The following is a 22,989-nucleotide window of genomic DNA, read 5'->3' on the forward strand; positions in this document are numbered from 1 at the left end:
AGAATCACCAGGAAAATCTGATTAAAGCTCAAGTTCCCAACCACAGCTCCAGACGTCCTTGTTCTGCAGGCTTTGGGTTTCCCAGAAATCGGCCCATTTAAAATGAGCCCTTGGCGGCTTCCCTGGCGGCTCAGCGGTAAAGAATCTGTCTGCCAATTTCACAGTCAGGATTGGCACAAGAGAAGCCGCTGCAATGAGAAGCCTGCTTGCTTCAACTAGAGAAAAGCCCATGCAGCAACGAAGACCCAGGACAGCCAAAAATAAATACATAATTATCTTTTAAAAGATGAGCCTCCGAGGAGGTTGACCTGTGTGAACTGTTCTTTGAGAAATGCTGGCCTAAATACTAAGAGTATAGATTTGGAATCAAACCCAAGGCCCGTCTCTGCCAGTAGTATGACATCGGATTGTTCCATCTGTAAGAAGACAGTGAGAATATCTACTCCATAGATCTGTTGCAGGATAAAATGAGATCCTGATATTAAGGGCTTGGCAGGATCTGGTCATGACAGGGACCCAGCACATGCCAGCTCTTGTTATTTGTAGTATTGATTTAATTAAGTCAAGCTATAGGGCAGAGAAGACCAGGGGATTTTCTGGATCAAAAAGGCATTCAATCTTTGGCTCTGAGTTCTCTGCACTGAGATGCTGCCATGGATAGAAACCCACTCCTCCCTCATTCCCAAAGACAACGAGTGGCATCTGTCCCCAGGAGGAGAAGTGGCACTGAGCTGGGGAGCTTCGAGGATGTTAAACAGCCTGGGAAGAAAAGCGCTTTGGGACAAGATGCTTAAGGGCAGGGGAAATACTTTTATACGTCTTTGTACCTCTTGGGCCAGATGGGTGAAAGAGAAGTTGGCAGCTCTCCTATATAATTTCATATTAAGGGAACACTGGCTGTTTTTCTCTGTATAAAATGTTTAGGATTAACACACACACACTGCTACATATAAAATGGATAACCAACAAGGACCTACTGTGTAGTACAGGGAACTATACTCAGTATTTTGTAATAACCTATAAGGGAAAAGAATCTGAAAAAGAATAGATACATTTGTGTGCATAACAGAATCACTTTGATGTATACCTGAAACTAACACATTGTAAATCAACTATACTTCAATAAAAAATTAACGTCAAAATAAAATAAAATCGGCATGATAATATTTTCCCCAAAGAGTTCTGAAGAACAAATGAGTAGAGATATGTGTAAACCCCTTAGTGTGATGATTGACACCAGTAGTGCTTGCAAAGTATGGTTATTTTTCCCATCCCTTCTGGCCTGAATGTATCTGTAGTATCATTTTCAGAGACAGGTATTGATCAGGAGAAGGGAAACAGATGCTTTAGATGTGTAGTGAGATTTAGCGGTGTTTCTGTTTTTTAAAAATCTGTATTTCCCCTGGTAAACTTAAAAGTCACGCTTTTAAAAATATATTTAAAATATATTTACACTAAAATAGTCACACTATTTAAAATATATCTAAGTTTAATATTTCATATATAAAAAGTCATATATATGTATAATATATATATATGTATGTGTACACAGGCTATCAGTCAGGCGGTTATAGAGAGCAAAGTTATATAATGACTCAGCAGGTTTTGAAGTCAGTATGCACTATCCTATTGATACACTTTAATCCATGTTTATGTTTATCTCCTGTGTATCTTCAAATTTTCCCCAGGTACAGCATTAGTTGGCACTTCCCACCTTAATGTAATTGTAGTCTTTCCTGGGAAACTTACACACCCTGGTTGTCACGTCCCCAGATGCACCACTAGAGGGAGCCACTCCATAACAGGTGAGGTCCAGCTAACAAAAACCACGTGATCAGCCTGATGCTGATCCGAAGCCAAGGCTACAGATTACAGGTAACATATCTCAGATTTATTAAAAAACACATAGGTAACGAGTCAGAGCTTGGGCTAGGAATGATTTGGAAAAGAATTGAAGGCATTATTCCACAGAACATTCACAGTGTGTATAGAGACAGACAGAGAGCAGGGCAGCGCCTTAGAAACATTTGCGGTGGACGATGGATGGCCCGGCCTCATCGTACTCCTGTTTGCTGATCCACATCTGCTGGAAGGTGGACAGGGAGGCCAGGATGGAGCCACCAATCCATACAGAGTATTTGCGCTCGGGAGGGGCGATGATCTGTTGGTCAGGATGAGAAAGGGCCATTAGTGCACTAGGAGGGGAATTGGGGATTCCAGCACGGTCAGGATTTGTGGCCCCGGCTGAAGTTTCATGGGACAGTCTTGGCTGTTAGATGCTGAAATTGAACCCTAACCCATGGGGTGTGAATAGTTGTGGATTTAGAGATTCCTCAATGAGCACCTTTGGTTTCCCGGCTTCCTTTTGTACCAGGGGTCACTAACCCTTGGGATCTAATGCCTGATGATCTGAGGTGGAGCTAATGTACTAACAGCAGAAATAATGCACACAATAAATGAAATGCACTTGAATCATCCCGAAACCATCCCCTAACCCGCAGTCCGTGGAAAAAATAGTCTTCCACGAAACTGGTCCCTGATGCCAAAAAGGTTGGGGACTGCTGCTAAACTATCTACTTGGAAACTTCTGACACTTCAGCTTCATTCAGTCTACCATCAGGCAAACGGAAAGTTGGCCCCCAGTTCTACACAACCTCCACGAAGCCCTGACATTGTCCCTGATTCCTATCAGCTGTTCTTCAGAGCTCAGCGCAACACGTACACTCTGTGGACACAAACACCAGCAACTTCAAGGGGAACTTTTCACTGGGTCAGAATTTCTGACCATAAAGGAACTTACTGTAAGACCTGATCAAGTCTACCAAGATGCACTGTTTAACACTGAGGGGTCCATTGCTGGGATGAAGATACCCCTGGGATAGGTCTCAGTTAAGCTTGCATTGGCTGGCGCTACCTGCATGAACGGGCCTGGCACGCAAGGACATGTTGATGTTTCTTAAATCAATGAATGGTTTAGGCCCAGAGAGCAGTGATTCTGAACAAGGGTTCGTCTACTTTGACCTCTGCTCTCTGGGTCTAAAACTAGCTAGAGATGAGTAAGTCTAAATTCCACATCAGATTTGGATACTTAGGTAGAAATAAATATTGACACTTGGCCAATAGATAAGATATTTCTGAAACTGTGGTGAAAGGGTTTAATTTCTCTTTATTCCTTGAGCTCTGGTTGAACATTTATTTTTAATACAAGTAGCTGATATTTACTGAGCACTTATCTGCCAAGCACTTTGCCCAGCATTTTACATGTACTATCTCATTTAATCTTCATAACCACTTTAAAGAGTAAGTACTGAATCTGTCCCATATTCTAAATGAGGAAACAGACTGAGTGAGGTTTAAGTAATTGGCCTTGGTCTCACACACACACACATGACACACACATGTCAGACCCAATATGCAAACCTGGACCTCTCCCAGGTGTTTTTTCTTTCTGTTTTGTTTTGGAAATAACCTTTCAGTTTTAGATACTTTTAGATTTACATATGAGTGGTACAGACAGTACAGAATCCCTACAGACCACCCCCAACCCCATTCAGTTTCAATTTCCCATAATGTCATCATCTTACTGTCCCATGTTTTCAATGGTTTGCTCTCACCACACTGGAACTCAAAATTCTACACTTATTTCTATTCAAGACTCCAGGATTGGAGAACTAGAAACTACCCAACTCTGGCTGGGTGTCTATCATCCGAGAAACACACATCCTCAGAAAACAGCCTCTCTCTCACTCCACAGTCCTTCCTCGCCTGTAATGCGGAGAGAGAGTGTGCTTCAGTCTAGCACACCCTGTTATGTTAGCTGCAGACTCTTTCCATAAAAAAGGAGATGGGAGTGCAAATAACAGAGAACTTGTCTGAATGCCTCTCGTGTGTGTGAACTGCACCCCGACGGCCCTTTCTCCCGCTCCCTGGGACATGGATCAGAGGGTCCCAGCCTGGCTTCCTGATTTCAGAGTAACAGTATCCTTTGCGAAGTCACCAGCCACATGTTAGCTTGCCTCCAAAGAATGATAGCCTTTTAATCTGAGTTCCTCTGACTGACTCAAAACGCACACAACGTAGGGGTCCTGCTGGCTCACGGAGTGAGTCTGGCCATCCTGGGGTCATGCTGCACTTTGGAGCACTTGTTTCAAAAGGGGCATCAGAAAGAGAGATGAAGATAAAGTTCTGATTCCTGGCTGCTGAGATGGAATCACATTTAGTACTGAAAGAAGAGTATACTACTGAATTCTAAACAGGATTTATACCTGTTTAGAAAGGTCTGGCTCATCTGTAATGTTTATAATGATCTATACATGAGATGCACTACTTTCATGATGAGGAAAAACAAATGTATTGTGTATTTCAATGAGATATGGGCACATGAGTGGCTCTATTGACCTTTTCCTGCATCTGCTGAAAGTAGCTGACTGACATAGATAAGTATTGATTAAACTTTGTACAAGATAATTCAACTCCTCTATGAATGGAACTGACTTAGACCCTGAAAAGTATGATACTTGAGGACTTTTACCCACTGCCTAGCTCTAAGACCCATAAGTGTATGCAATCAAGATGTAGCCTCTGAAGAATCCTTCACTTCTGGTTATAAACTTGGCATTGCCAGCAGCATATAAGGGTCTATCACAGAACTTTACCTTGATCTTCATGGTGCTGGGGGCCAGGGCCGTGATCTCTTTCTGCATGCGATCAGCAATGCCGGGGTACATGGTGGTACCCCCGGAGAGGACGTTGTTAGCATAGAGGTCCTTCCTGATATCAATATCACACTTCATGATGCTGTTGTATGTGGTCTCATGGATGCCAGCAGACTCCATCCCTGGAAAAGAGACACAGGTTGTTGTCCTTGGGTGATAAAGAAAACCCAGGCTGACATGGAAGACGATATGAGCAACTGGATGATCTTACACTGGACCACAGCTTGGCAGGAGCCACCATCTCAGGACTGAAAGACACTTGAAGTGTCCCATGTCCTCCTACCATTTGTCTAGGGAGGAAGCCCTGCTTCGGCATCTCTGAAAGGGTGAGAGGCTACAATATCACAGTCCTAAGTCTTAATAGACTCACTACTATAAGTGATTCAAATAAAAGGCAAAGCCTTCAAATTCCCAAAGCCTTGAGAAGGTCCCAGGCTGAGCTAACACCACAGCTTTTGCTCAGAACTCCTAAATCTCTCCTTGACTGCTGTCTTGTCCTCACCCCTCAAAGCTAAATGGTGCTGGAACATTTGAAATATGCTTCACTTTATTTGGGCAAAGCCTCATTTTTCTTCAATCTTGATAATATTTTTTTGTCTGAATTTCTTGTTAATTTCTGACATGAAAAGAACTTCCAGATGGCTCTTCATCTTTTACAGTTTTATGATGTAATACTAATCATGCTTAGTAATTGATTACTGTCAATATGAGTCTGGGTAAACTCCGGGAGTTGGTGATGGAAAGGGAGGCCTGGCGTGCTACAGTCCATGGGGTCGCAAAGAGTCGGACACGACTGAGCAACTCAACTGAACTGAACTGAATATCTAATCAGCATTGAGGGCACTTAGTGACTCCGCCCCCACACACATCTCATTTTAAAGATGAGGACACATTTTACAAATGAAGACATTTTACATTTACATTTACATTTTAAATGTAAAATTTTACATTTAAAGATGAGGCTCCAGGAAGCAAAATTATGAAAGGAGAACTAAGATTCACACCCAGGCTCACCCCTCTATAAACAACTATGCTAACCTGTCTCCCAAGGTCAATACTAATGTAGGAACAGACATTTCCATTTTTCTTTTCCCCTATTATTTCCAGACTCAGCATTCAACCCATCCTTCTGGTGGCTCCGCTGTCTCCTAAGCATGGACAGTATCGGATTCTTTCACCATAAACCATACACCAAGAATGCTTCAGCTAGACTACAACCTAGACGATGTTTTCTTAAGAAGAAAACTCCTTTCATGGCTTCTTGATGTCTTCTCACTTTAAAAATGTGACATTCTTTCCCTTGCCCTGGCTCAGAGGCACCCTTGGCTTTGTGGCCCCTGTCACATGTTGCCACATGCAGAAGGGTGCTGGGGGCTGAGACCGGCTGGTGGAAGGAGAGGAGGAGGCTCTCCCGGGTGGGCTGCCTACCGATGAATGAGGGCTGGAACAGGGTCTCAGGGCAGCGGAAACGCTCATTCCCGATGGTGATCACCTGCCCATCAGGCAGCTCATAGCTCTTCTCGAGGGAGGAGGAGGATGCGGCAGTGGCCATCTCATTCTCAAAGTCCAGGGCTACGTAGCACAGTTTCTCCTTGATGTCCCGGACAATCTCACGCTCAGCTGTCAATGAGATACAAACATGGTGGCCAACCTTGAGATTTGCACGGGTGGTAAAAATCCACCTGCCCTACTGTCTTCCAATACAGGTTTCTCCCCTGAAAGTGTATATTCTATTCTGCAACCCCAAATCCATGAGGACAGTTAAATGAGAGGTCCACTAGGGAACCACTTCTCTTCCCAGCAAAGTGCTTCACACAGAGAAACTTCTAAGCAGATAATGTCCGGACAGTGCATGACAGGATGAAAATGAGCTGGCTAGTGACAGACAAAGAGCAGGAATCCTTTTGGACGTTAACTTTGTTGCATGATAAATTAATGACTCTCTGTTATACGTGCGATACAACAGTTTATTATTTTCAGTTGACCAGGAAGATTCATGCCAAAACAGTCCCTTAGAAGCACCTACAGTTTTAAAAAGCTCTGAAGACCCATGTTGTCTGACCCAGGTGGATTCCAACTCAAGTCCTTGGAAAACTCATCACCTTCCAGAAAGAGACCCAGGACCAGTCCCGGTAGAGAAGGTCCCAGTGGTGCATGGAAGAAGTGGGTGGGCAGACCCCTTTCCGACTCCTGTCCTCTGAAGTTCTAAACTATTGGTGTTATCCAGGCCCCTGGCAACTTTTTGGAGGCATCTTGGAATTCCTCAGAGTGGGCAGAGAAGGGTCAGAATTCATTCAACTCTCTACCCCAGAAGGAGATTTTTAAATCATCAGGGCTCAAATTTAGAGTCTAGGATAAGTCTTGGGCAGGTCCAGAAACCTGAACATTTGGACAAGAGCAAATTGGTGAGGGAAGGGCAGGCAGCCAGGGCACTGAGTTCGTCCTGATGTCTCTAGGACTGTCTGCCTCTGCCTCTCATAGAGAGAGATCAAGGCCGCCAGTTTAGTCGGAAGACAAACATGCCATTGTCTGCTGGGTTGGTATTACTAATCACTAACAAGTATCTCATGCTTCCTCAGAACCAGGAATTCCACGTGCATGATCTCATTTACTACTCCCAACATCCTTGTGAGAAAGAGTAAATGATCACTCCCATTTTACAGATGGAGAGCCTATGGCTTGGTGGACTTGGGCATTTAGTCCAAGGTCGCACAGCTAGTGAGTGGCAGAACTGGGACCCGAGCCCTGTCAAGATGTCTCCAAAGACTGCCAATCACCATGCCATACTATTTTCAGGCTCTTTATAAATTAAGTTTTTTGGAATATAGTTGCTTTACAATGTTGTACCAGTTTCCACTGCACACCAAAGTGGTTCCGCTATACGTAAACATATAATTCCCTTTTTCTTTGGATTTCCTTCCTATTCAGGTCACGGTGGAGTATCAAGTAGAGTTCCCTGTGCTATAGAGCAGGTTCTAATTAGCTATCTACTTTCCACATAGGATCAGTAGTGTATATATGTTGATCTCAATCTCCCAATTCCTCCCTTATTTTCAGTCTCTATGTGTGAATGGAAGAGATTTAAAAAATGTTCAAATACTGCAACTCTGACTAGCTCATAATACCTGATGGTTAAAACTATTCTTCTCCAGGAAATGGTGTAATCGTTTTGCGATTACACATAGCAAAATACTCAGAGTTTTGCCCTGGGCATTAGAGTCAGGTCTCCCTACCTGCAAGGCTCCCTCCCATAGTTTCCTCGGATAGTCACCACGTCAGGGAAGAACACCCCGCCCCTATGCCCCCTCCCTTTCTGTCCCTCAGGCCTCACCGGTGGTCACGAAGGAATAGCCTCGCTCGGTCAGGATCTTCATGAGGTAGTCGGTGAGATCTCGGCCAGCCAGGTCCAGACGCATGATGGCGTGGGGCAGGGCGTAGCCCTCATAGATGGGCACGTTGTGGGTGACACCATCTCCAGAGTCCAGCACAATGCCTGGGGGACAGTTGTGCAGGATAAAAGTCAACCAGGGGAACTGGTGTATGGTCACTTACTGGTCTAGTAGAAGGGGAATTTCTAAGCCTTTTATTTGAAAGGAAAGAAGGCATTTGATAGGAAAAGAGAGTTAAGGCAGGGCTAGGAAAAGAAAAGGAAAAAAAAAAAAAGAACAGGAAGAGGGAAACAATAGAAGTCCTCCTGGAAATACAAGTTAAAGGGCTTATTTTTAAAGGTGAGAAGAAGCCCTCAAGGGGCAGGAGTTAACTCTGTCAATTCTAAATAACCCCCAGTCCATCACAACACACGTGTTCATAAACCATTCAATCCTGTAACTGATGGTGTACTCAACCAGGGCTTTCACCCTGCCCAGCCACCTACCAGTTGTACGTCCAGAGGCATAGAGCGACAGCACCGCCTGAATAGCCACATACATGGCTGGGACATTGAAAGTCTCAAACATAATCTGCAAAGCAAGCCAAAGAGATGAGTTAATGATGCTGCCAGTATCACCAAGAATGCACAAGAGAGCATCTTGCCGATGCCTGCAGATGGGCCGGCCTGGTTCTGGGTAGAGGAAACTAAGGCCAAGGAGGTCAGAGAAGCCTTGGTTACGGGTTGAGGAGAAAGGAAGGTGTGAATGGAGAGACCACCATACCGGTGACCTGGTGTCATGGGGGGTGGGAGGGACAGTGTGCACACATGACCAGCCAGGTATACGGAGGCTCTAGTTTCTGGTCCTGGCCCTGACTTGAACGTGACCTGGAGAATTCACCAAACTAACAACTGACTAATGTGGACGGCCTGCGGGATCTTTGTTCCCCAACCAGGGATCGAACCCAGGCCCTGAACAGTGAAAGCACGGAGCCTAAACCACTGAAGCTCAGACTGGTTGAAATGAACCCCATTCTGTGGTCTGTCTGAGATTCCATTTAATCTGTTCAACTTTTTTCTGTAGTTGCTGGGTCAATGTCAGCCCTAGAGTCTGAGGCCATTCTAGCGGCAGTGAAGGAGTCCTGGTTGCTGGAAAAGACTGCCTGATGGTAACAGAGAACCAAATATGAATGTTGATGTGGCAGTTCATGCCATCCAGAGCATAGTTAGCGCCAGAGCCCTTCCAGCTCACGAGTTAGAAATGTATGCCCACGGAGATGCCCATAGGCCTCCGTATCTCCATCTGCAAAACCCTCTCTGGTCCATTTAACCAGAGTGAACATCTAGCATAGTTTGCTAGACGGCCATAATTCCCACCTATTCATTTTTACCATTCACTGGGAAAAAAGCTCCCTTAAGAAACAGCATCTCTTGGGTCATAAGTCCTTTCCAGACACTCAGATGTTCCCCAGCAGAGAACAGCTGCTAGTGTGTTGATGAGGCATCCAGAGCTCTTCCAAGAAAAAGGCTCTGCAGTATTTATGTTTATTATTCTCTGAGGTCAAAAGATTGTGGGCCAAATTCAAGCTCTGACACTTCTAGCTGTGTGACCTTGGGACCATCACCTAATGTACTTGAGTCTCAAATTCTTCATTTATATTGGCAGTGGTTTAGTTGCTAAGTCTGAGTCTTACAACCCCATGGAGTATAGCCCACCACGCTCCTTTGTCCATGGGATTTTCCAGGCAAGAATACTGGAGTGGGTTACTATTTCCTTCCCCAGGGGATCTTCCTGACCCAGGAAGAGAACTTGGGTCTCCTGAATTGCTGGCAAGATTCTTTGCCAACTGAGCCACCAGGGAAGCCTTCATTTATATTATTAGGATAATAATAGCTCATGCTTTAAGTTAAGATTTAAAGAGACAATCTGTATAAAATGCTTAGCCCACTGCTTAACCATAACAAGCATGAAGTTGACACTAGGTGTATGTATTAAGCTGCTCATCCAAACTGGAAACTTTGTCTGGATGATGGAATAGATGGTCTCCTGTTCCAAAGTCTCTGAGCTTCAGAAAGTCACAATAAAGATAATAATAAATACCTGTTTAGTGTTTATCATACCAGGTACCATGAAACACATTTAGCATTTGTCTCATTAATCTTCAAATCACTTGAAAAACAATAGTAGTAATATTATTCTCAATATATGGACAAGGAAACTGAGTCTATGAAAATTAAGTGGCTATTTTAAAGTCACACAGCTGATAAGTGACAGATCGAATTTTCAAACTGGGATCTGACTCTAGGACCAAAATTCCCCATTGTATGTTATCCTGCATTTTGAAATGACTTCTCCTTAGAAGTTTTAAACCTAAACATGTGGCCTTTTCAGTTAAATCTGGAAAATTTCCTATTGCTCTTGGAGTCAAGGGGCCATTCCTGCAGTAAGGATGTCTGATGCCTGTGGCCTTGGGAATCCAGGAAAGTTGTCAGCCTGTGAGAGGACTGTTGGGTGGGCCTTTTATCTGCTATTCTGTACAACCCCCTTCAAGGACTTCCTCCAAGCCCCAAAGTGCTGGGTCCTAGAGTGGTATTTACCTGGGTCATTTTCTCCCGGTTGGCCTTGGGGTTCAGGGGTGCCTCAGTGAGCAGGGTTGGATGCTCTTCAGGGGCAACACGAAGCTCATTGTAGAAAGAGTGGTGCCAGATCTAGGGGACCAAGAAAAAGCACAACAGTGAGACGCAGCAGAGGCACGACAGTCCTCAAAAAGGGACCAGAATGAGCACATGAAACCAGGTCCAAACACAAGTGCTCATTATGTGTCCACGTTTTTACACGTGCAGAGACTCAGGCGTAAAGACTACAAGGAACCTACCTGAGAATTCACACCTCGTAAGTGAATGAGCAAAAACCCACACCCAGGTCTATGAGGCAGGGTAGGGTAGTGGTTAAGGACATAGGCTCTGGAGTGAAACCTGGGCTCAAATCCTGGCTTAAGCACTTCTTGGTAATATGAGTGTAGGCAAATTTTAACCCTTCTCTGCAACAATCTGTTCATGGGGAATATAAAAATAATTCATGTCTTTCTGAGACTTAAATCAGGGAACCCTAGAGTTACTATTTAGCCCAGTGCCTGGCCCAGAGCAAATGCTGCCATTATTCAACTATATCTTCTTTACCCGCTGGTGCTCACTAAGTCATGTCCAACCCTTTGCAAGCCCGTGGACTGTAGCCCACGAGGCTCCTCTATCCACAGGATTTTCCTGGCAAGAATACTGGAGTGGGTTTCCATTTCCTCCTCCAGGGGACCTGCCTGAGCCAGGGATCAAACCCATATCTCTGATGTCTCCTGAACTGCAAGTGGGAGCTTTACTGCTGAGCCACAGGGAAGCCCCCATTTTAATTAGTATTCATGGGCAAATGACTTAGTGTAGCAAGTAAAAGGACAAATGAATGAATATATGAATGGATGAATGAAGCAGATCTGAAAACCTAATGGTTATTTTTAATATTTAAGGGAATTTTTCCACCCCTTCATTCCTCTCTTTGCTCCCCAGGGTTGAAAGAAGCTTACCTTGGCTGGCACACACTGGACCTTTCATTCATGGACAGACCTTGGCCTTCAGGTGTTTCCCCAAAAAGCCAGGGCCTGTTTCTAGCATGATGTACTTTGAACATGCTTGTGTTTGCTTCAAGGTTAAGCATGCTCTTTATTTTTATTTTCTGAGCTGTTTCTTTTTGTAATTTAATTTTTATTTTATATTGGAGTATAATCAATTTACAATATTGTATTAGTTTCAGATATACAGATGAGTGATTCAGTTATACATATATATTTTTTTTTTCAAATTCTTTTGCCATATAGGTTATTGTAGAATATTGAGTAGAGTTCTCTGTAAGCATCCTTTTTAACCCTGGATGCCATAAAGAACAAACCATTGTGAAAAGAATTCAGTTGATTAATTATTTTTAAAAGCCCCAAAATTCTCGGCTAGTGCCTGAAATATTAAATTCACTCAGAATTAAAACAAAATAAAAACAAGAACTGCTAGTGAAAGTCTGTACATTAACAAAAGCTAGATTGACTTTAAAGATTCTTTATCTTGTTGCAGTTTCTTTGGTTTTGAGTTTGCGGTTTCTAGAAAGGAAATGAGACTCCTGAAAGTTCTATTCCTTTGATGGAGTAAAAGCGGCACAGTGCCCAGGAACTTTAAAAAAAAAAAAAAGAGAAGAAACGCTGCCAATCTTATTATATACCATGGATACTCTAAAACATCGTTAGAAACCAACCAATCTCTATCTCTCCCCACTCTGTCTCTCTTCTTCTCTCTCTCTCTCCAGAAGACACTTTACATTTTAGAAATGACAGTATGCTTCATTTGTTTTTCTCCAGGTGTATCCCTTCTGTGATGCTGCCAGCTCCATGGAGAAAGTCTTAAAAGCAAATTTTCTCATCACTACTATTATCTCCTCCTCAGTGCCTACTGCAGTCTTAACCAAATCCAGACTCTTAGACTCAGCAAACATAATGAAACACATTTTTTTGTAGAGCAGCAGAGGTTTCAACATTATCACTGATAAATTCTAGCAACACTAGTTTCTTTTAAAATCGTGAGAGTATGTGTGCGTCTGTGTGTGTGGAGCTGACAGATACATAAAAGTCCAGATTTTCTGGTTCTAACATATTTGCTGCATTTAAAAATTTTAAGTCACTTTCTCATTATTTCTTCTGCCTTTTCTTTGATCACTTTGTTTCCATGATGCTTGAGAGCAAATATCAAAACCCTCGGGTTTAACGCTTCTCATTAGCTCTTCTCTATGGGTCTGGGAGAGAAAGACTTCAACTTAATGCAACTCAGGGAGATAGCTTTTTGAACTGTTTATTTAAAAATTTGTGTTGGTTGCTTGTGCTTCCTATGTTGAGGGACATTTTAGGAATGTACCAAACATACAATGTCACAGCCCCTTTTCTACAGAGAAAACTAAAAGCAAAAAAAAAAAAGAACAACTAGCTTTTTTTAATGTTCAGGGTAAATTAATGAAAAACTTTCAGGAACGGGTGGGTGAAGGCTCTTCCCAGCTCTTCCATCCCTTGTTCTCCTGTTTGCAGTCCAACAGTGCTTGTCCTTGGAGGGAAGCCAGTTGTCTGAGCAATTGACTATAATTCCCACCACTGTCAAAGAACGACTGTTCTCATTTTTAAAGCTAGCTCCCTCTGTGCTCTGCTTAGTCGCTCAGTTGTGTCCGATTCTCTTCAACCCCATGGACTGTGGCCCACCGGGCTTCTCTGTCCATGAGATTCTCCAGGCAAGAATACTGGAGTGGGTTGCCACTTCCTCCTCCAGGGGATCTTCCCCACCCAGGGAATGAACCTACATCTCTTGCATCTCCTGCACTGGCAGGCAGATTCTTCACCACTAGCGCCACCTGGGAAGCCCATCTGCCTCTAATTGGTTTATAAACCCTCTTAGTCAAGAAATTTGCTTTTTAAAATAAATAAATAAAGTTCAGAATTTTTAAAATTCAGTTAGTAAAAATCTAGAAGGAACACCAACAAGTAAAAGCACAACCAGGCAAAGTGAGCCTGTTCTTCTCCCCAGCGGCAGCCAGACGTTTGAGACCCGGGCCGCAGGAACTACTCAGGCCTCTCCCAGTACCTTCTCCATGTCGTCCCAGTTGGTGATGATGCCATGCTCTATCGGGTACTTCAGGGTCAGGATTCCTCTTTTGCTCTGTGCTTCATCGCCCACGTAGCTGTCTTTCTGTCCCATTCCCACCATCACCCCCTAAAAAGTTCAACACATGACAAGTCAGCCTCTCTCAGAACTGGTGAACTGACTACTGTCCAGACACAAACGGTTAAATCATTGCAATGAACATCCTTCCAGTACCAGCCATGACCTGCTGATCCTATTGTTACTGAGCTCTTAGGAAACATCCCTTAGGTGATTTCAAACAGGCCTGAACAGGCCTACAAATAGCAGAGAACCTTGAGGGTAAGGCGACTTTGTCATTTATCTTCTGTGTTCCTTCATGAGCTCGCTTAGAGCAAAGATGGTATCTGTCTTGTTCGCCACTATGACAAATTTCCTGGCATGTATCTGGCACTCCATCATTATTTGTTGAATGTATATACAAAATTTACACATTAGTTAAATGGCATTTTGCCTCTCATGAATCCTTTAAACTGTACGTTTGGAATTGTCACCTACTCAAGAGCATATCTAACCATTATAAGCAAAAGCATTATTTCTACAAATGACCACTCAGTTTCTAATAGATAAAATCATAATGATCAATATTACACTATCTGCCTAAACTAGTGGAATGCATTTTTTTAGTCATTAATGTGACTCTTTAGAAAAAAAGAATCCTCATGACTAAAATTTAAAATTGCATTGGAGTGACAGAATTGCAAAACAGGTGGGGCTCCTAAAGTTCCTTAAGAAGTGATTTTTGCAAAATATCTTGGCTGTAAAAGTTTAACAAAGAGAGAGAGTTCTTTCACTGGGGAAGGCTTCTATTATGTCTCCTTGTGAATTGATGCCAAATCAAAAGCCTAACTATCAATCAGATAGGCTCAGTGTGCAAAATACATTTCTGATGTGAAAGGAGAATTTCTGGGATGAAGCTCTCACCTTTTACCCTGTGGCTGCCATCCATATTTTCTTTCTATATAATGTTATGTAAAATTACCATATGTCTATTCACATGTATTTCGCTGACACCTAACAGGTGTAAAATTACATTAGGTAACAATGCTTACTTTCATTTCACATTAGGTTCTTTGAGAATGAGCAACCTGACCTTTTACTGTAGTTTCTTTACATAGAGTAGCTATGGAATACATCAGATAACACATAAATATTTCTGATGCTGATGACCACGGTTACATTTAGACAAAAAGGATTTATGGAAAAAAGTCAGACTTTCTGTATTTATGAAAAAAAAAAAAGTCTCCCACCAGGTAATCTGTCAACAATGTATATGGAATTGGCACTTATCTCTGGACATCAGTCATCAGAGGTACATTTCCAACAAAGCTACATAATTTCTGGGCAGAGAGCAACAATCTATGAATACCCATGGACACAGAGACATAGAGGGACCAAATCTATATGGCTTTGTTTCTCTCTGCTTCAGAGAGAATTTTGCTCACCTGATGTCGAGGACGTCCCACGATGGATGGGAAAACAGCCCTGGGAGCATCATCCCCCGCAAAGCCGGCCTTACAGAGCCCAGAGCCATTGTCACACACCAGGGCGGTGCTGTCCTCCTCCTCGCACATCTCGGCTGGAGCTGCTTCACAGGGTCCTAAAGGGATCAGGGAGGAAGCCAACGCAGGTGTGATCCAGCAGTCTTGGAACTTACCTGACCACTCCCACCTTCCAGCGGGAGTTGAGACTCCTCCTCTATACTCCTAGAGCGCCCCCTGCCGATTCTTATCTAACACACCATTTATCTCACAGCACTTTCGTTAGACTAATCTTAAACTCAGACTTCATTCACACAGTAGTTCTCCAGCGCAGGAACATCACGTGTTATGAAACATCATAAGCACTTTAAAGATTGACTAAGCAAGTGAAGGAATGAACTACTTCAGAGCACAGATGGAATGTCAGTCCATGAGATCTGATCTCCCAGGGACAAGTCACCTGTCATTTGTTAATGAAGTACCTAGAATTTGCTGTCTGTATACACCCATACTCATATTTTTCTAGATATGCTATAAATTAAAATTTTTTTCCAAAAAAGTAGATGTTGAGGAATGAGCAGCATGTGAAATTTTGGAAATACTGAAACGTTTCATGTAAAAAAATGTTTAAAAGAATATTCTCTTTTGGATCCTGGGGACTTTAATTTTACACAAGGGTAAAATTAAAGCCCTGAGGAACCAACCAAAACGTCTTACGGAGGTGCTTAAAATTTTAGGGGTCACAGTCATTCCATTAATAAAAATCACTGCTAACCTCTAAGTCCAACAAGGCAGAGTGAGTCCAAAAAATTACATATCATGCAGTAGAATGTTCTATTGTCCTTAAGAAACATAAATAAAAGGATAAGTTACAGGTCATTCTTATGTAATACTAGGCTAAAGGTAAGCATTGTATGATCCCATTAAAAATGTATTGTTATGCACTTGAAAAAGATTAATCATATTTACCAAGATGTTGATGGGGATTATTTTTGAAGTGGATATTCTAGGTGTTTTACATGAAACCCTGGGTTCTGTAATATTTTCTAAATAAATTGAGCATATATTGTTTCTGTAAGAAAACAGTATTTTAAATATCCCACGTTTAAGCTTGAATCCCATGACAAAATTTGGAAGGTTGGAGCAAAAGTAACAACTTAAATATTTAGGAAATTGAAGGCTTATTAGAGAACATTTTTGTTTAATACCCTCATTTCTACAAATGAGAAAACTCAGGGGAAGTGATTTGCCAAAAAACATGAACCTCACCTGAGAGGACATAACTTAAAATCCAGGACATGTACTATCATTGCCAACTGACAGACAAGGAAATCAAGACTCAAGGAGTTGAAGTGACTTGTCCAGATCTCAAAAGTGGTAAAGCTGGGACAGCAGAGATTACAGCACCCGATGATTATGGTCTTGGACCCTGGAGTCTCACTGCCTGGATGTGAGTGTGGGTTTCGCCATTTAGAGGAGAAGGCAATGGCACCCCACTCCAGTACTCTTGCCTGGAAAATCCCATGGGCGGAGGAGCCTGGTAGGCTGCAGTCCATGGGGTCCCGAAGAGTCAGACCTGACTGAGCGACTTCACTTTCACTTTTCACTTTTTTGCATTGGAGAAGGAAATGGCAACCCACTCCAGTGTTCTTGCCTGGAAAATCCCAGGGATGGGGTCGCACAGAGTCGGACACGACTGAAGTGACTTAGCAGTTCGCCATTTAGAAGCTATGTGATTTAGTAAGTTATTTAATATCTCTGAATCAGTCTCTTTATCCATCTATGAAAGAACAATAAAACCCATGTGTAGTACATAGAGTCTTATGGGGATTAGGTATTTTAAAGCATTTAAAATAATTGATAGTGACATATACATTATGAATTCTCAGTAAATACTATTTTAAAATTATTAATTTAAATTATAATTATTGTGTGATTATTATCATTATCCAGATCTTTTTATTTCTTGTCTTGGCTTCCTTTCCACACTACTTCCAGGCTTAGGACAGAGACCTTCAACTTGTAGATTCTACTTGTAAGAATAGAAAATGTAACTTATAAGTGGCTGACTCTTTCCTTTCCCACCCTTCCCTTCCCTTTCCAGACACTGAAGTGTGTTTGGCAGTCATGTGACTTGGCTTCCTTCCTAGCAGATCAAGAAGTAAGAAGAGAAGTGAGAAATTTAGGGAGACGACGCAGAAGAAGCAGTCCAAGGCAAGTGTCAGAGGTGGCCAGCACCAGATCAGTACCCTCTCTGGATGTGCTAAGCAGAGCTTCCAAATCAAAAGAAGAGCTGAAAACAGGATAAAATATTCAGAATTAGAAGACTTTGAAAATGTGATGGTGTGGACACCAGGAATACATGTCTTTAGTAACCCTTTCCTTGGGCGAGAAAGGTTTGGGGGAGCGTTAGAATGCACTGCAGAAAAAAAATAGATTGGACCCTCAATATGCAGGAAAAAGAAAATCTCAAAATTTAGTAAATGTGCTTTTATTTGACTGGAAAAAAAAAAAAAAGATGTCTAGGAAGAATTTTTCAATCTCTAAACCAAGCACTGTCGTTAGAGAAATCTGTATGCCCCAGAAAGAAGCTGGCTTAATGGTTTACAACTCTTATCTAACCTGATGAGCAGCTGGGTTTGGAGCAAAGCATTTCCTAATTAGGTAAAACCCACTAGAATGTCTGCTCTTGGAACAGCACCCAGGTCAGGGGGGTTTGCTCCAACTGACTGGAGTGCATCTCGTGCCAAAAATGAGGAGTTAGTGGGAGGGGAACACTGCAGTTCCCAGCTCCACGGTCTTGAAACACAAACCATATTTAGTCATGAATCACAAAATGGAAGGAAAAATCTTAGCATGAAAACCCCAGTCGGTGCCGGAGCTGCCAAACCCTGATTCACAGTGAAGATCAGCTTCGGGTGGCGAGGCTGGCTCCGTGGTCCCGCCTGGCTGAGAAATGCAAACCATCCCATAGGCTGAAATGCAAACAGCTGTCAGTTGCATGCAAGCTCCCTCCCTCTTTATTCACCAAGATTCAGCTGGGTTCCTGCTATGCTCTGCTGCAAACCAACCAAGGGAGATGCATATACCCTGAACTGCAAGCTCACGGTTACACTCAAGAGACTTTCCCATAGAAGACACCACCAATGAGAGCCAGAGGAACCCAGATGCAAATACATAAAGAGCCAATATCAAAGGCTAGGCAACTAACCTCTGTTCAGTTCTAAAATCCACTGTCAGACACCGTAGTTGCACCAAATGTACAGTCCAGTGAAAAATCCCCATACCAAATCTGAACCACAAGCAGATACTGGAGTTTCCAGGGTCTAAATATACATCGTCATGTAGCTGATTGCAGACAGCTAGACTACATCTCTGAAATGCACTGCAAGACCGGGGCTGCTGGTTTAGTATAAACAAATTTTGCAGGTGACACTCATAGATTTCATTCCATCTTCCTCTTCCCTTCCTCCCCCACACAGGCTGCATCTCAGCTTTGTTTTTGAGGTTAGATAATTATAGCTAAAGGTTACAATAGTGTTAGTAGTACAATCTTCATTCAAACATTTCTGAGTGTGTGAGTCTGGCTAAAATCTCCATAGATGACATCTGATTATACTGGGAAATGTCAGAGCTGCTGGAATCTAAGCCACATCTCTGGGCCGGTGCCACTTACCCTGAAAGTGCTCAGCTGGGCTTCTCCGCTCTGGGTGGTGTTCTGGAAAGCTGAAGCCTGGAGGGTTATATAGCCCCTTGGCCTGTTCCCCTCCCACTGGCTTCCCAAACAAGGAACAAAGACAGACTCAAGCCCTCTGTGGAGTCTAACACAACCATATAGGGACCTCAGCACAAAACTCTGTAATCTGGGTGGCCGGAGGCCTGGGTCTCTTCCACTGCATTCCACTGCTCTGCTCATGAAACGGGAGGCGGCTCAGCTGCCTATGGGAGATAAACACCCCCAGCCTTCAGAACAACTGCTGAAATGCCCAGAGATACTGAGCAAGCCTCAGGGGCATCTGCAGGCACGGTTCACACATTCCTCAGGAGATGCCAGCCGGCTGTCAGGCTAGCGTTTCGGGGCATTTCCTCATGAACTGAGCACAGAAAGAAGCAGCCTCTGAGGAGTAGGGACTTTAAAAAGTTCTCCCACAAATGGGGCCTGTGATGAAGAAACAGATGCTTCAGTGGTTCAGAAGTATGGGGAGGGTGTGAGGACTTTGTGGTCGTCAGCACTGGGTTTGTGAGTCGAGTCTGGGGGGGTATTAATGAAGGCAGGAATTGCAGTGGAGACAGGCTTGAGGGCCCGTGTTTCAGGGAGGCGCTTGGAAGTCAGCACAGGCTTAACCATTTTGGTCCCTGGTTCATTGGCGGTATCTGTTATTTGGTCCTGACCCATGTAGCAGCATGATGAGGGTCATCCTTCCAGCAGAGTCCATGCAGGCCCCTGTCACAGAGGCAGTCCAAGAGCAAAGCGTGTGTTTAAGGGACGGCTCTCACGCAATTCGAGAGCCTCCTCTTGCCCTGATCACCCACTGACAGGTGACAGATGGGGTGACCCAGGCATTCCTCCAAGGAAGGTAGTGAATGAACACACATCTGGTCTTAAGTGCTCATTCCCAGGTGGCAATGGATAACTTCGATGGTTTTACTTTTTCCTACTCCTCTCCACCAAGCCAAGGTTCTGACTAAATTCATGATAGAAATATTTTTTTATGGATATCATAAGCATTTCTGCTGACGCATGAGAAAAATCCCAAGGTGAATGTCTCTGTTTTATAGCTGTGGACAGCTCTTCACTCATGTTACTCTATCTGACTTAATTGATTTATGCTACAGACAGAAACTCACATTAATCTTTGAGAAATCGCACTATTGACTATTATGTAATTTTCTGTAGCTTAAGACTAAATAACAAGCATCTGTCAACTGTGTCTAGTTTTTGGCAACCAGAGAATACAATTGTCTGAATGTTCAAACTTGAAGTTTATGCAATACAACATAAAATCGGGTATTGGGGATATCCAGTGTTTTGGCTTTTTTTTTAATCACAGGGAATATGTGAGGCAAAAATTTCATATTTTCTTCATTGGGAGGGCAATTTGAGTAGCAGTAGGACCCTCCCTCCTCTGACTTCTGTCTCAAGCAGTGTCTGTGATAGCTTTATGAAGTGAATGTTTATTAAATACTGAAAATAAGTTTTGATGTTCACTTTTATGATTCATTTCCCCCCTTGATTCTAGCAGTGTATATTCACAGACCTGATAGCAATCAGACTATAATGACATAAACAGACTTACAAGACGACGAAGCAAGGTTTAGTTTTTCTTACAAGTTTGCCTTCCTTCCTTCTTTCCATTCTTTCTTCTTTCCTTCTTTTTTCAAATTTATAACACTAATGAGGGAGCACCTGTAACTGAAAATAAATTTTCAACTCAGCAATTAAATGGTCTCATTGTCTGGGACTGAGGTTTACCCCACCCAAGCCTCCTCAGTGAGAGAAAGCAGTACTGGGTGAGTGCGGATGTGTGTACAGAGAAATCCCCAGTCAAGTGGCCAAATCTTTTCTGGGGCTTTCAGCCATGTATCCAAGGAGCTACAGAGCAATTAGGAAAACAGTAGTGTCTGATGACTTGGTTGCTGTTCAGGAAAACTATAAAATAAATTCCAGGCTATAAGCAGAGTCGAGAATCATCTCCAGATGTGTTATTCTATAAACAGCACACCCCATCTTGGTAACATAATCCAATGATGATTTACTGTCAATTCCTTGAGAGCTGGGGCAATTTTAATCCTCTTTGGGGCCTAGTCCAGAGCCAAGTAAGCAGGTAGGTTTCAATAATTGCCTAACGCTTTCTTGATTAATCTTTATCTCCAGTACCATGTAGATTTCAATTGGCTGTGTCCATGCTGGAAAACAGCCACAGAAGATGGATGTCTGGCAAAGAAAATGATTTTCTGCTGCTGTTGAATATTTGTTGAAATTGTTTTCCCTAGACTCATCACGCTCATTAGCTATTTTGTTCGTTCATAGAATTCATTTTTCTGAGAAGACTCAATGAGAGCAGGCTATCTTTTCTATCTCTCATTCTTGGATTTCTTTGAGTTCTGGAATTCTCAGAACCAAATCTTGAGTCCTCCTAGGAGCCCAGGCAAACACACTCATCCGGCCCACGCTGGCATAATGGCCATTCTAACCACATTTGCATGGGTGTGCCGACTCTGTTCTGTTCTTTGAGCAAAATCAAAAATATTATGGCAAATTTGATTTGATACCTACTATGGGAAGGTAAGGGCTTCCCAGGTGGCTCAGTGGGTAAAGAATCTGCTTGCAGTGCAGGAGATACAGGAGCTGTGAGTCCGATCCCTGTGTTGGGAAGATCAGCAGGAGGAGGAATGGTAACCCACTCCGGTATTCTTGCCTGGACAATCCCTATAGACACAGGAGTCTGGCAGGCTACCGTCCATAGTGTTGCAAAGAGCCGGACAGGACTGAAGCAATTGAGCATGCGCACAGGTACATGGGAAGGGAAAGGCTGATATCTGGGGATATGCTAATACTGAGAAGATGGGATTTATTTTCACAGTGTTCTCATTTATTTAAAAAATCTGAGAGATTCAAAGGAATTTCCTATAAGAGAAGACACTCGGCACACTAAATGTGAGATAAAAAAAAACCTGCAGCATAAGGAGGGGATGCAGTGAAAATCAACTCTCAGGCGTTGTCTTTCTGCAAAAAATTTTAGAGCAATACAGAAGGGATTTTGATTCAGAGTTTAAGTTCTAGAGCCACCATCAGCTCTGTGTCATCTCTCTGCCCCTTAGATTTCTTATATGAAAAATAGGGTTAATAATCATATCTTATCATAAGGGGGTAGTGAGATGCAAAGAATTTATAAATGAGAAGTGCCTGGAATGCTGCCTTGCCCATGGAGAACACTGTGGAATCATTAGTTATTATTATTATTATTACCCAGTGTCCTATGAGGGAAATTTAGATCTAGAGGTGAGATACTTTCTCAGGCAAAAAAAAAAAAAAGAATTGTGGACTTAAACTCTTTTTTAAAAAAAATTCTTTAATTTTAATTGAAAGATAATTGCTTTACAATATTGTATTGGTTTCTGCTAAACATCAACATGAATCAACCATAGGGATACTTATGTATGTCCCCTCCCTCCTGAACCTCCCTCCTGCCACCTCCCGCCCCGTCCCACACTTCTAGGCTATTGCAGAGTCCCCGTTTGAGTTCCCTGAGTCACAGAGCAGATTCCTACTGGCTATCTGTTTTACATATGGGAGTGCATGTTTTCATGTTACTCTCTCCATAAACTCCTACAGTAGAATGTGACAGAGTGTTAGTTTCCTGTTTCTGCTTTACCAAATTAAAACAAAATTTCTACAAACAGCAAAACTTTATTTTATTATAGCTCTTCAGGTCAGAAGTCCAGGTTTCACTGGATTAAAATCAAGATAATTATCTTTCTTCTGGAAGCTCTGAGGGAGAACGTGTTTACTTGTCTCTTCCAGTTTCTAGAGGCTACTGCATTCCTTGATTTATGGCCCCTTCCTCCATCTTCAAAGCCAGTTCTGTACCATCTTCAAATCTGTCTTTCTGACTCTGACCATCCTGCCTCCTTCTTAGAAGGACCCTTGTGATTACATCGGACCCTGATGGATAACTCAGGATAATCTTCATATTTTAAGAAGATTAAC

The 22,989-nt window shown here is 42.8% G+C and overlaps 1 protein-coding gene across 2 annotated transcripts; it reads right to left on the bottom strand.

The window, feature by feature from the left end:
* Positions 1-1,869: 1,869 nt before the first annotated feature.
* Positions 1,870-18,997, bottom strand: ACTA2 (actin alpha 2, smooth muscle). 2 transcript variants are annotated; one of them, XM_043927003.1, is made up of 9 exons: positions 18,955-18,997; positions 15,243-15,397; positions 13,741-13,869; positions 10,681-10,791; positions 8,590-8,674; positions 8,047-8,208; positions 6,144-6,335; positions 4,656-4,837; positions 1,870-2,161 (listed from the first exon to the last, which is right to left on the bottom strand). In XM_043927003.1, exons 2-9 carry the CDS (start codon positions 15,369-15,371, stop codon positions 2,018-2,020), a joined length of 1,134 nt encoding a protein of 377 aa, XP_043782938.1. In that variant the 5' UTR covers positions 15,372-15,397; positions 18,955-18,997; the 3' UTR covers positions 1,870-2,017. The 2 variants fall into 2 exon arrangements, with proteins under 2 accessions (XP_043782938.1, XP_043782936.1); XM_043927001.1 differs by lacking the exon at positions 18,955-18,997 and adding an exon at positions 16,054-16,077.
* Between the last annotated feature and the right edge of the window lie 3,992 nt (positions 18,998-22,989).

The sequence above is a fragment of the Cervus elaphus genome, chromosome 15 (assembly GCF_910594005.1).
Source record: "Cervus elaphus chromosome 15, mCerEla1.1, whole genome shotgun sequence".
Taxonomy (NCBI): Eukaryota; Metazoa; Chordata; class Mammalia; order Artiodactyla; family Cervidae; genus Cervus; species Cervus elaphus.